Below are 14432 nucleotides of genomic sequence, written 5' to 3'. Positions count from 1 at the left end.
GCGGGTGATAGTTTATGTGCATTATCATAATAAATAATTTACTCGCATAAACTCATGTTTTATGCGCATAAAAATGACCTCCTAAAAGGGCATTTTTAGCACAGAAGCCACAGGAGGCATGTATCTGCTTTCTGCACCCAGCTGAACATCTCTTTAGAAAAGTTGGCCGCTAAGTTGGACTGGTATTTTTTTTTTTATTGGCTACTAATGTAGCTGTCTCCCGTGCTAGTGATTTCTTCAGTCCTGGCATAACATTCTGTGACCAAGTCTGGTTACAAGCTCTGCATTAGGGCTGTGCATTTGTTTGAAATAAAATGAGAAATTTTACCCTTTCAATTTGTTTTTAAATTGAAACGAAAGAAAAGCAAACAAAAATTTAGAAAAGATGCCAGCAGACTGAGGCCAGTGCCGTTGTCAATGTCTTCCTTACAAAATGGAGCTGGTCAGACAAGAACAATAGCGCCAGCCTCAATACAGAGGCATAGCCAAGGGGAGGGGGGCCTCCAGGGCCTGTGCCCCCTCACTTTTGGCTCAGGCCTGCATCCTTAGCAGCAGAATCCTGTCCCGCTGCATCAGCTCCTTAAAGTAGGGTTGCCAACTGGCTCCAGATTTTCAGACAGGTTGATCCAGACCTGGTTTTATGCCATTGCATGCTGGGACTTATTCTGATTTCTCTATTGCATTCCCTAAGAAAAGCAAGACTAAAAGTACCTGCCTGCAGGGGAGTAAAACCAGGTCTGGATCAACCTGTCCTGAAAATCTGGAGCCAGTTGGCAACCCTACCTTAAAGAAGCAAAAATCAGAGGGTTTGGAGGCAATGGAATTGCAGCAGTGCCCTTGAAGGGGCTAACTTGAAAGGAAAATACTACTGCCTTTGGGCTAGATCTGTTAAAGTCTGAGCAAAGTGTTTGTTTACTTTTGGAAGGTAATTATCCCCCCTCTTTAAAGTTTAGGAAAGCCAGGGCCCAGTGGAATCCTTTTTTACATAATTGCTTGTCAGCAGCTGGAGGGATTAACACTTGTATAAAGTAGCAGCTTAACCACAGAGGGAGAGTGAGAAGCCTCAGAGACAGGCCAGGGGGGCAGGGCACAGTAAAGAGAGAGATTCGGAGTGAGGGGCAGAAGTTGAAAGGGTTTTGCTGCCACTGCCATGAAGACCCACAAAGGATGGAGGAAAGGGGTGAGGGCAGGGTGGGAGGGACTAGCCACAGTGGGGGTGTGAGGGGCTGGCTACAGGGCCCACCTATGTTAACCTTGGGCCCCCCTCAAAAATTCAGTTCTTGTTACGCCCTTATCGCAGTCTGCCAGTGCGTTTTCGAAGCAAACCTTCAGCGGGGAAGGAGTGAACTGGAATCGCTCCAACTCTATGAGGAAAAAGAAAAATATCATAAGAGGGTTCCTGGGGGAAGGGGAGGGGGTTGGAGGAAAGGCCTAGGGGGATTTATTTCTCTGACAGGACCCACATTTTTCTTTTCCTTTAGCTTTCTACTTCATTTTTTAAATTTCATTTGCTCATTGGTTGTTTGGTTTGAATTTGTTTTTCTTTGTTTTAAACAACCAAAAAGAAGGCAAACAACAAAAATGAACAACATAAAGAAAAAAAGATAAACAAAAAGAACAAAAATGTCTGAGCACATCCCTAGTCCACCATGTGCACCTCTAGAAAACATTTCTAGGGATCAGAGCTGATTGTCCTAAAAGCAGGAGTAACTGTGATAAGCACCACTGAGTTTTCAGACAGGTGACTGCTCCCACAGGAACACATTATTTAAACCTCTCCTTTTTCAGTTTCCACATCAGGTTTTCTGCCAGATGGGTCCTTTTTCCCTTGATAAAAACATGCCTTTAGTAAAGATTTATACAATTTCAAAAGCATTGCTCAGTACAAGGCTTGCTTGCCAATCTCCCAGTCCTGCTGAAATGTCTTATTTCTCCTGGGGTTAAGGTCCTGCTGACTTCCTTGAAATCAGCTATAAAGAAAGAGTGGTATCTTTGTAAATCTAAATGATCTATGCTGGAAGGAGAGCAGAAAAATGTTTAAGAGGATCCCACAGTGAGTTTTGTTTCCTAATTTACAGGAGAATGCATGCACTTATAAAAGGCCATTTTAAAAGCTATGTACACAGGTAAATAGCAATTTCCATGCATCAGTTGCCTTTTTTCAATGGAGCTAAACGTATGTGGGTAGTTCCACTATGTGCTTTTAGCGGGGGTGTTCCTGGAGTGTGTTTTGGGTGGGATCAGAAAATAGAATGCGTAGATTGTATTTTCAAGTCTATGCGGATTATTTTCCAGGAAAAAATATACCCATGCAAAAAGCAAATGGAAATCTCCGCAGATACTTTGTACCCATTGCAAAGTTTCAAAGTGAAAGTATACTTTCTGTTAGGGATGCTTTTTTCGTTTGAAACAAAATTTCCCATTTCGTTTCATTATATTTTGAAAATGAAATAATAAAAACAAACTACATTTCATTTGTTTTCATTTTGCTTCATTTTCAAATGGAGAGGCACCCCCCCCCCCCCCAACCACTTACCCCATGTTCCCTGAGGTCAGCACCATTTTGTTGTAGGGAGATACATCAATACCTCCCTAAGGCGGGACCTCTGTACAACAAAATGGAGCTGGCCTTAGGGCAGGCTGGGGCCATTTTGAAACAAGAGACCCAGCAGGGCAGGAGTGACTGGGAATCACTTCTGCCCCCTCGACCTGCAGATGGGATAAGAAGTTGGGAGGGCCTGCGGGAGGCTGGGGGGGGGGGGGCTTTGGTGGTGACAACAGCAGAGGGGAAGAGGGTGGGGAGGACCCAACATTTTTTTCATTTTTGTTTTGTTCTTTTCATTTCTTTTATATCTCATTTGTTTTAAATATACAAAATCAAATGAAAAACAAAATGTAAAAAAAAAAAACCCACAAAGAAAGAAAATGACAAAACAAAAAACCAAACAAAATAAAAAAAAAAAAAAGTTCAGTACACACCCCTAACTTCTGTTTGAAACTTGCTGCAAACTCCCTTGGGTAAAGTAAGCCCACAGACTTTGTCCCCATGTGGAGAGTCTGAAAATTTACTGGGCACACAGTAACCAGGCAGACAAAAGGTTGAGCTAACGCACCTTCCAAACTTCTGAGCACTAGCACCAGTCATCAAGGCATTTCCGAATTTAGCCAGATGTCAACCATGGAGTGTTCTGGGAAATAAGTTCGGAAGAAAATAATGTTTTGGAGAATGAAGCTTAATATAAATCAAATGCTCTAGAGACTTTCCTTAAAGTGTAATTCAAAATTTAGCGTTGCAATACCACCCACACAAATCTAATGACATTGGCTTGCATTTATGTGATTACCTAAAAAATTGTAAGTATTCGAAAAAGAAAACTGGGTGAATATTTGGATATTTTCTAAAGAAAAAAAAAGCAAATCTGTGAATAATCACATTTTGAGTAGCTCAAAAAGATCCAAGTGAATGAAAGTGGAGTTTCAAATAAAGCAGCAAATGGTTCAGATTTGGTTTTGCTTATATGATATTGTGATATGCATTCTGATGTTGTAAGCTGCTCTTAATCCTTTTTTTTTTTTTTGGAGGAAGGAGACATAAAAATATGAAATGAAATGTAATTAAAATTTGCATCAAAAGCTTGGCTTTATCCGATCGAATCAAGACCTGCGTCACATTGCCTTTCATCATCCAAACTCTCTAGGTTTGGATGGATTTTAGATTTAATCTGAATTAGTTCCCAAATCCTAGGAAATGGTTGTTGAGATGTTGCAAATATAGTACAAGCATCGCTAACCTACAGTATTCAATTAGAAAGCATAATAGTAAGGATAAAACAAAATGTTGTTTTTTTTTCACAGATGCAAATGAAGGTATAGACTTATGGGCATCTAAAGGCTTCTGCTTGACTCTAAGAAGCTATAGGGACAATGTTTTATTATCCTCTAAGCTTTGGAGACTTCTTATTGAAGTTATCAAGGCACCTAGGGTCCTACAAATTAAATATTCAGAGCTCATACAGAACATTTTTAATCCCAGTGTTTCTGTGGTGGTGGCTGTTGGGAATATTGATGATTTCTTTACAAGCATATGATGCAAATTTTACGGTGGGTCTACTAGGACCATGGAATTGTGACCCCTTATTCTCAAAAGCCTTGCCAGAAGTGGCTGCTGAGTTAGCAGCTGAGAGAATAAACAGTGATCCTTCCCTAGATCTGGGATATAGGCTCAATTACATAGTCCTTCAAGAAAACTGTGAGACATCGAAAGCATTAGTTGGATTTACGGGTTATGAGAAAATGTCATCGGCATTCTTAGGGCCTGTGAATCCTGGCTACTGTGATGCTGCAACACTTTTGGGCAAAAACTGGAACAAAGCAGTGTTTTCGTGGGCATGTGTGAATCATGAACTGGATAACAAGTACAGCTTTCCAACTTTTGCCAGGACCTTGCCCAATCCAGCCAAAGTTTTATTCAACTTCATGAAGTATTTTAGGTGGGCCCATGTGGGCATTATTTCTTCCAATGAAGACCTTTGGGTGGATACTTCATGGAAATTTGCCAGTGCTCTACAAAGTCAAGGTCTTCCCGTAGGTATTGTAACAGCTATGGGTGATGGGGATGAAGGCATTGAAAACACTCTGACAAAAGTTAAAGAAACTCATGAACTTAGAGGTAAGTTTTTACATGCTAAATTTTGTTTGTTCACTTGCGTTTTTTCTCAGATTATGAATTCATCAGTTAAAATGTTGCCAACCCAAGGAATGTCATAGAATTGGAGTCCTACTGAGACATCAAAACAGATTAATATGTCTGTGCAGAGAAATTTAGGTACAGCAATGACCCAGATGGGCTGATTTAAATTTTCATAGTATGCTAGGCATATTGCAAAACAAAAAAAAAATATTGTGCTACACATGTGATCAAATTACATAAGGACTGATTTAACTTTTCCATTGCATGAGAATTGTTTTAACATAATTGGAATAAATTAATATTTAAATCTATGAAAAGTATGTTTTTGTGGATTTTTGAAAGTAGGCAGTTTGTAAGGTTTGTCACAAAGCTATGCAGAGTCCTGTTTACACCATGATTGTCAACATTTGTCATTTGGATTTCATTAATTGAAAACAACATTTCAAAATGCCACATCATATGGTTGTCTTTGTTTAAAATTAGCATTTAAATATAAATTCAATGTATTTAGTACTTTTCACAATAAAATTTGTTGCAAGGAAAGGGAGCCACACTGAGAATGCTACAGAGTCTCATGTGAATTCTACAGCCCCAGTTGGGGTAGCACTGAGCATTAATCTGCCTTCACTTTGTGGCTCTTGGATTCAGTTTTGTAAAGGGAGCTGATAAACAGTGCCATCAGACATACTTTGCTTTGGAGACATCATGGCCCCTGACAATCTGGGGCCTACGTCCTATAGGGAGCTGAGACAATTAAACAAAATGTTTAATTGTCTTAAACACCTTAATTGTCTTAAACACCTTAAACAAAAATGTTGTTAGTGCCTTTTTAAACAACTTTGAAAATGTAATCTCTCGTAGATAGTCTGGGATCAAATTCCATAAACTAGGCCCTGCCACTGAAAAGGCTCTTCTTTGAGAGATATCCAATCGAGCTCCCTTTGGAGTTGGGACATGAAGTAGGTTTTTAGTGGAAGACCTTAACTGTCTTATAGGTTTGTAAAGGCGGAGTGAAGCATTCAGCCATGGCAATATATCATTGTAATCTAAATCATGTACCAAAATTAAGATTTTATATTGGATTCTAAAAGGGACTGGTAATCAATGAAGGTTACACAGGGTTGGTGTAATTTGGTTTTTAAGATGAGTACCACATAGAATCCTTGCCGTGGCATTCTGGATGAGTTGTAGTGGACGAATGGTCGTTGCTGCCATGCCAAGGTATAAGTAATTGCAATAGTCTAATTGGTTAAATATAAGTAATTGTAATACTGTCCTGAATCTTGTTGATCAAGGAAGGGTTTTATCTTTCTTAGTAGCCAGAGCTTGAAGAATGACAGAGATACAATTTTAGATATATGTGATTTCATTGACAGATTACTGTCTAAGATTATACCAATATTCCTAGCCTTTTGTTCAATTGGAATAGAATTCTCTTGGAGGCTGAAGACTGTAGGAATTTCAGAGGATAGTGTTTTAATCTCAATAAGGAGCAAGATTTCAGTCTATTGTGGGCAACTCAATGGTTAATTACGTTTATGCAGAGGGCGACAAGATCCATAGTTTCAGACCATGTCATACTTTTGGGGACAAAAAAACTGAATGTCATCTACGTAATTTTGTATGATACTCTTAAACATGTGAAAATTCTACATAGTGAAGCCAAATAATATTAAACAGTGTGGAAGATAGGGCTGATCCCTGAGGGATGCCTGATGAAATAGCTGTCCATTCAGAAAGAGTGGAGCCCATTTTTATTTGTTGGGTTCTGTCCAATAAGTAAGAGATAAACAATTTAAAACCATCTCATGTATACCTGTTGATTCTAATCTAGAAATGAGGACAGTGTGGTCCAGAGTGTCGAACGCAGCAGAGACATCCAATAATACCATAATATAATCGGTTAGTGTCGAAACCATGTATTATTGTATCCAAATATGATAACAATAATGTTTCCATACTGAAAGCCCTTCTGAACCCATTTTGTAGTGGATCAATGATTAGGCTGCAATGACAGAATTAAGCTAGCAGCTGGGTCTGTTTGGCAGGTTGTGAATTCATAATTAGAAGCCCTAGCAGAAATGTGGGCATTCATGTAATCAGCTCTGTCCTACATGGGAGACCTAGGAGGGAGGATGGTTAAGAGACAGTCATACTAATATAAAGTATTTAGATTATTACAGACCTCTGTGGTTAGACACTGAGAAGGAAGGGGTGCTAGCTGTGAACAAAGCAGTGGATCTTACGAGTGGTCATGTTCTACAGCCGGCAGCTGTAATATATCCTTCCAGTGTAGACAGGTATAATCGGGCCGACTGGATGTGACAGCTGCTCTTTTTCTGTAACTTGTGGATAGAATACTAGCTCGACCTGCCCTCCACCCTTGAATAAAATACACAAACACAGTACTGGGATAATATAGGCTGCAGTTTATTACTACAACTAAACCCGAGCCCTTACAAACTTAACAGAACTCAACCCAACTTCACCCCCCCTCCCATTTTCCTCCCCTTTCTCCACCACCTTATCCCCAATGGTGAAGTAACAGCACCCACCCCCCACCCCGCTCATTCCGCCTCGTACCAGCAAGAATAAGCTAATACCGAGAACCAGGCCCCGTAGTTCTTCAGTCCCCCGTGTAGCGGCCCCCCCTGGCTACACGAGGCATGCCCCCCTGTCCCCTCCTCTGTAAACCCCCCTTACAAATTCCTCTTGGGCTTGGGTTTTTCCGCCACAAACAAGTTGAGCAGCTCAACTTGTTCCCCCCAAACTGCGGCTCTACCATTTGGCTACCTCTCTTTCCAACCCTTCCTGTATGGAGTTATTAAACAGATCCATACTGATATCGGATAAATGTACCCCATCGCCCGCGAATAACCCTGCTTCCTCCGTCCATGACCATGCGTGCCTAATCCAAAATCCCCCCTCCCACCCCATCCATTTACCCAATTGCCTATTCAGTTTTTTGACTCCCGTGTGCCAAATTACCTCCTTCCTATTGCGTAAACGAATGATTATGTTGGACCAACCAATGATCATGCGCGGCCATCGTATCCAAAGCTGGGAAAGGTATTTTTTCATACAGGTAAGTAACTCCCTGCATGTTCTATATCCAATGTCATTCCCACTCAAATGAATGATGAGTACATTGGGCGCTCCCCACATGTCAATCCTCTCGTACAGGAAAGGTAGGATTTTGTCCCAGATCATACTCCTTTTACTAAACCAAGCTAAACGCCATCCCTTCCTGTCTAACTCCAAATTCTCCCTGTAGGGACATTTCAGTGCTCTTCTTTGCATCCTGTGGATGTATGAATGGCCCACGATCCAGGCACATCCTGTAAAGTTCCTCGACCCCCGTCTTTCTGCAAAATAAATACAGCTCGTTAATTACACCCCAACCCCCCATCCCATTCCCGTGTGGGCCCTTACGATCGAATATATGACCGAAACGCGTTTGACTGCCACCTCCCCAAACCCTTGATTCTACTGACTGAGAGCCCTGCCTCCACTGCCGAGGTTGCTGCCCCAATGTGAAAGGAATGTGAACTGTACGCACGCACATTCCGTCCCATCTTACCGATAACCGCGCTCAACATGCTCCCAAATTGATAATGCATCAGAGGACTCCCGTTCTCATGTATCAAAAAGGCCCCCTCATGTTTTGGCCTAACTTCCATATACTTCTTGGCTAGTCACACTGGACACACCTTTCTGTTCGCATCTCGCTGCAATTTAATAATGGCTCCTTTCCCCCCTTGGTCCGTTTTTGACTTCGCAATGAAGAGTCGTACCTCGGACTCCAGCAACTGTACAAACTGATATTTGAGACCGACTTCCCGTACACTACGCCTAGATATGCTACCAACTCACTAATCCTCAGCGCTCCAAAAAACACCCAGGAAAAAGACACTCGAAACAGCACTACCTCGTCTTGTGACCAACAAACTTGCGGCAAATTAGCGAATAAACAATCTAAATCCTCTTATCTAATGGGCCGTCTAACATCTTCCATCTTACCCGTACCCTGCTCCCAACCCCTTAGTACTTTCTTTACTCTAAAACTGCTTACCAGATTGCCCCACCCGCATAACTTTTGAAAGAAAGCGAAACCCGCTAACTGGGACCTTACTGATGCTACCGAATACCCACCCCTCCTGGACCCTATAATGAATTCCACTACAGATTGTTCCGACACCTGACCTCCTGTCCACCCTTTGCCTTGTAAAAACCCTAGAACCGTCTTAGCTCCTTGAAGGTAAGCCTTCCAAGTCGCTGGGGTAACTGAACATCAGAGCAGCTCCCATTCCTCTTCATCACCCTGCCTGATGCTAGTTTCTTGACGTCCATCGCCCTTCTGCGTATACCTGTAATAGTCTGCAAGGACATGTACATTACATTCTTATACGACCTCACCCTCCCTCCAAAGTATTAGTACAAGTAATATTATCAAGAAAATATCATTTTAAGTTCTATTCTTATGTTGGTCATAATTATTATTTTTTTTTAAATCCCCTTCCCCTTTCCATACCCTGCCCTCTGTCCCCTATATAGTATTATGTATGCAGAGTTTTGTTTTTTTTTACATGTGTTTCCCTTGTGCCGCATTTTTTCCCACTGGTGCCGGATGCACTATCCCGCATTTTACTACAGGATGTGCTCCGTTGCATGCTGAACACGCATGTCTAAACTTTCAATCCGGAAATAAACAGGTGGACCTGTTAAATCTCCAACACACATCTGTAGTGGGCGCCGTCGTCTTCAGGTCGGTAGTTTTGATTGTATTTCCCGTCACTTTACCTGGATGAATAACTGGCACCGATGCTGCCTTCCTCGCCGCCCGCTATGGTAACGCCTTGTCCTGCTCTCCCCGACCCTGCACCCTTATTGGTCATCTGGGTCAGCCATAAATTAATATCCTGCGTTCCCCATGACATAAATCTATTCCCTGCCATTTTTTCCCTAAAACGCTCATTATAATTTAGCCATGCCCACCCTTCATAATCTTTAAATGCTCCCAGGATGCTATCCCCATATGACAACAGGGCTCCGTATTGCTCCGGCTGATAAAGCCCTACTACGCTGGCCAATCTGAAGAAACCCCTAACCCAATTAATGATGTTTTTGGGAAATCTTGTGCTGGTGCTGCGCTCCACTTTTCTCTTCTTTCCCTTCTTGCGTGGCTTCTTGTCACCCCTCCTACCTTCTAACAGGCGGAAAATGTTTACATATCTCCTTCTCCTGATCCTCATCCATAATTTCTTGGGCACCCCTTCCCACAACTCTATTAGTGATGCTAGTGCCGGGTGTCCCATATCCTGGCTCGGCCCTGACCCTCCTGCCCTTCGCAATGTCGCCGAATCACTACTATCCGAACTGGACGAAATCGAGGAATCCGAACTGGAACTAGAACTCCCCGTGTGCTCTTTCCTTCTCTTATTCGCTTTTTTGGCAGGTCTTTTAATATTAGCCTCGCCCTCATTACCTGCTGTTGATCCTTGCATCATGTGAGCCAACACTGCCTGTGCTCCTCTGCTTTCTGACCCGGCCCTTTGCCTGCTGGGGTAGTCCCTCTCGTCCCTGGACCGTTCCCTCCAGGGCTCCATTGGTGCTCCCTGCTCTTGTCTGAGCGCTGTACCTGCAAATGAAGACACACCACCGGCAGCCTCCGTTCCGAAGATATTGTCCCCCCATTCGTCTCCCTGTCCCCCTTGACTCCTATCCCCCGTTATCGCATTCCATCTCCCCCTTACCTCCCCACTATCACCTCCCCCTATGTCAAACTCTGTCTGTCCATAATCCCCCCCCCCCTCCCCTCCTCTGGCTCCGTGAATTCCCATGCCTGCCCCCTTTTCTGCCTCCCCAATGTTGCTTATGCAAATCCCCGTCCCAATCTTAGCCCTCGATTAGCTATTATGGACTGCTTGGTCACTCGCATGGCATGTCCGCACTCACCACATGCTTGCTCTTGAGCCTCTCTGCTCCACGCTGACACACCCTCCGCTTCGAAAGTGACTCGATGAACATCCCTGCTGTGACCACGCGCTCCTGTTTCCGCTCTGCTCCCGATTTCTTTCCGCCGACCCCTTCCCTGTCTGCTCAGGCTTGCGGCCTGTCGGCCCACACCTTCCCGCCCAACTCCGCTCAGCGCCATCTTTCTTGCACACACCCGCTCTCTCCCGTGTGTCACGGTCCTGCTCTCCTGGTGTGCCTCCGGCAATCGTCTGTCCTTTTCCCCTTCTTCCCGCTCCTGGTTTAGGTCGGCGGGGGCATACCGTTGTTGATCGGATGGTAGTGGCGTCGACGGCGGGGAAACTGGCTTGCTGTGGGGCGACACTTGAAAATCACTGCCCGAAGCACTGAAGGACATATCTAGGCCCTGGTGCCTGGTTCCCTGCCCCCTCTCAATTACTACAGCGTCCGCATCCTCCGGAGCCGCTTCGGGACCGCTTTTCCCCGAGCTGGCCACCTGGCTGGGCGGAGGCGGCGCTGGAACCGGCCTATGTAAAACCTGCCCCGCAGGCTGACTGGGGGCACGTGGCATACCGCTCTGGGCATTGCGCCCTTTCTTGTATGCCGTCACTGCGACCTGCTCGGGCCTAGTACTCTTTTCCTTGCTGTGAGGCATTAGTCACGCCGAGGCACCCAAATACAGTGCAACGATCCCCACCTCCTCATTCCTCCCCTCTCGATGGTACTTTAGTTATTATTAGTTATGAATATGTTGACCCGCACCTCAATCTCGAAACCTGCCCACCTTGCAGAAAACAAGTCTTGCTGCCTGCCTTCCTCTCAGGTTGCTGACCGTTGGCAGCGCTGCCACCTTTCCTCATTCCCTTCCTTTAACACTATTGGCTAATCAGCCCCCTGCCTGTCCTATTCTTATTGGCCTTCTTTCCCGCCTTTCCTAGAAACCACCTCCCCCTGGCCGTCCCTTATCCTCGCTGCTTCTCCCCAAGTTATACACGCCGTGCAAGACTTGCTTGCCCAGCTCCTCTTTTATCCTCTACTATGTTATAATGCTGCCATGTATGATACACAGATTAAGAAATGCTACAGAAATGGAAGATTGGAAGCTCTCCAGATTTCCTTTCTTCTGTGCCTTAACAATGTGTTCATTTTCTCAGGGAAGTCATAAACTTTTCATTATGTACCAGGCTAATGGTGTGATCCCCTTTTAGCAGCGACCATAAAATAGTTATAAAATTTTATTCTGCCAACCCCACCAATGAACAACATGAACACTAAACCCGTCACCTGTCATGTTAAGAAAACAAGGTACGATCGCTGATAAAAAAAAACAAACATTTCTAACATAATGATTAACAAATAATCAGGATTGTGGACTAGAGAGTGCTAATTAGTCATTATGTGCTTTTATGTTCACTTAATTTTGTACTGATTTATATGACTTCCTTCCATGCTAGGAAACATAATTCCCAATAACTAATCTAAGTGAAACTGTTTATTTTACAATAGACATTGCATCCATAAAATCTCTTCCAAGGCCATAAGTTTATTTTATCTGGAATTACATTTGTTTTCTTTTTGATACTGTGTTATGTGACTCCCTTGTGAAATGGGTTTTACTAAAAAATAAAAATAAAAAGTCTTAATGGTTTTTTGCATGTCAGTCATGGCCTTTGCGACTCACACAGGATACATCAATTGATGATTTTCAGTGCCATGAAGTGATTCAGTGCAAGTTCTGCCATTGTTAATTGATGTGCTCTAGGCATGGTTCCCTTTTCCAGTCTGCACTCATAGAAAAAGCTTCATTTCACTTGAGGATACGGCTTTGGTACGCCCAGGGGGCATTTCCTCCCATGCAAAACTGATGCATCAGAAATATTCTATTGATAAGTCCAGCTAATTTGAACAAGCTGTAAAATCTGATGTACATCATAAACATTCAGGCTGGACCTCTGTAATACTCACGGGGTAATGTCTGCAAGCAGGGTAATTTTGCATGTATCTTGACAGGAATGAACCTCATTCAAAAGCCAAGGTATGTTGAGTCTGATCTTAGTCAATCAAATTTTATTCTTACTACTTGCATTGTGCCAAAGAGAACTTCCTTCTGGAGTCCCTAGGGTGTTATATATGCAGGCAACACATCTAGATGTGCCTGGACGTTCTTGTTAATAAGGCCAGTGGCACCTAATACAATTGGAACAATGTCTGTACATTTTTTGCCCCATTTTCTTGGTCTCGGCATCATTTGGAATGTGAGGATCTTCTCTCTCTCTCTCCATAAGATTTGCAGAATAGTCTTGGTATTGACATCAATGCTGGCTTTGTATTTTTCTCCTTTACTACAGTATCCAGTTGTCCCAGATGATCACAACTTCATCATTCTTTAGAGTTCCCTCAGGGTTATGATCTTGGTGTTTTTCTGGCGCAGTAATGCTATAGTGTTTACACAACTTCCCCTCATTTTAAGGGCCATCTGGTGTTTACAGGATAGGCTGCTGCTGCTGCTGCCAGGTACAGTCACTCATTGCCCCTCAGTTCCCTAGCACAGAGGCTATTTTTCCTCAGAAGGCCTCCATACTACAGATTTTCCCCAGAAAGGAACAGCCAGCGAGGACAATACATTCCTATGGGAGTGCAGGGTAGGTCTCAACACAAAATTAGTGCACGTTCTTAGTGCTGTGCTTGAGCTTGTGCGTACACTGTTGAATCCAGTCCTGGAATGTCGTGTAGTGCTATATAAATGATTTGTAGTGACTGTTCCTGCAGAGATTTCATTTCATTTCATATTTATATGTCACCTCCTCTAAAAAAGGTCCCAGAACAGCTTATGTCAAAAAGCATAACATAATATCAAATAAGCAAAATTTAAAAATCCACAAAATATAAAATACATCATAGCAAAATACAACCCTATCTCCACTCTCTCACAAGGGTGAGAGACCAAAACTAACAATCCACCTACTTCCTAACACACCCCAGACTTAATATTACTCCCAAAAAACTTCTTGTTTCTCCCGTAGGAGCTTCCAAAGAGGTGAACCCTTTTGGTTCGAACCTTTGGGAGCAACCTGCCCACCACAGTGGGTCTCTTCTTATGTTGGCCCCTTGATGACAACAGCGAGATAGAGCAGGGCTACTGGGAACATCAAGTTGATGGGCAAGATAATTGGTGCAGGACCCAAAGGATCCAGGCAGATGGTCTCCTACCCTCTCCTCTGCTCCTACAGATATCAGATGGTCTGTCTTCCTCTCCCTCCTGGGCTGGGCCTCTGCTTATTTGGCTCCTCAATGATGTTAGGGCTAAAGGACCCACTGCTGAATCCTGTTGAATCTCTGGCTAATATAACAGACAATCCTCATATTTTTAATCAGGCTATGTTATACTTACATAGAATGTGACGGAGGGCAGATAAAGACCATGGGGGCCAACCCAGTCTGCAATTTTAAGTAAACCCTCTCCCCTTCCCTGAAATAACCAAACAAACATGACTAGCTGTGTTTGTATGGTAAATGAATTCAACAGTCCCTGTTAATTACAAGCCGCAGTCTGACTGCAGACAGATGTTTTGTGATGTTATCAGTTATCATAAACTTCTTTTCTGTGTTTTTAAAGAGCTGCACTCAGTATGGCTCATCTAAATGACTTTTCCCTTAACATAGATGGCATTCATTCACCAATAAAAAGGAAAAAATATTTGATGATGATGATTAAAATATCAAAGGCCCAAGTGGTGTTTCTCCAAGAGATCTATTTAGATAGCAAAGA

General features: G+C 43.2%; 1 protein-coding gene across 1 annotated transcript in view; it reads left to right on the top strand.

The window, feature by feature from the left end:
- The first annotated feature begins 3924 nt into the window (after positions 1 to 3924).
- The window catches only part of LOC115092343 (retinal guanylyl cyclase 2-like), a 175926-nt gene continuing 165418 nt past the window's right edge, over positions 3925 to 14432 (top strand). Inside the window, exon 1 of the mRNA XM_029603144.1 lies at positions 3925 to 4669. Coding sequence (XP_029459004.1) covers positions 3925 to 4669 — 745 coding nt within the window. The remainder of the gene's footprint in view (positions 4670 to 14432) is intronic.

The sequence above is a fragment of the Rhinatrema bivittatum genome, chromosome 5, assembly GCF_901001135.1.
Source record: "Rhinatrema bivittatum chromosome 5, aRhiBiv1.1, whole genome shotgun sequence".
NCBI classification, from domain to species: Eukaryota; Metazoa; Chordata; class Amphibia; order Gymnophiona; family Rhinatrematidae; genus Rhinatrema; species Rhinatrema bivittatum.
This window is presented reverse-complemented; position numbering and strand designations above follow the sequence as displayed.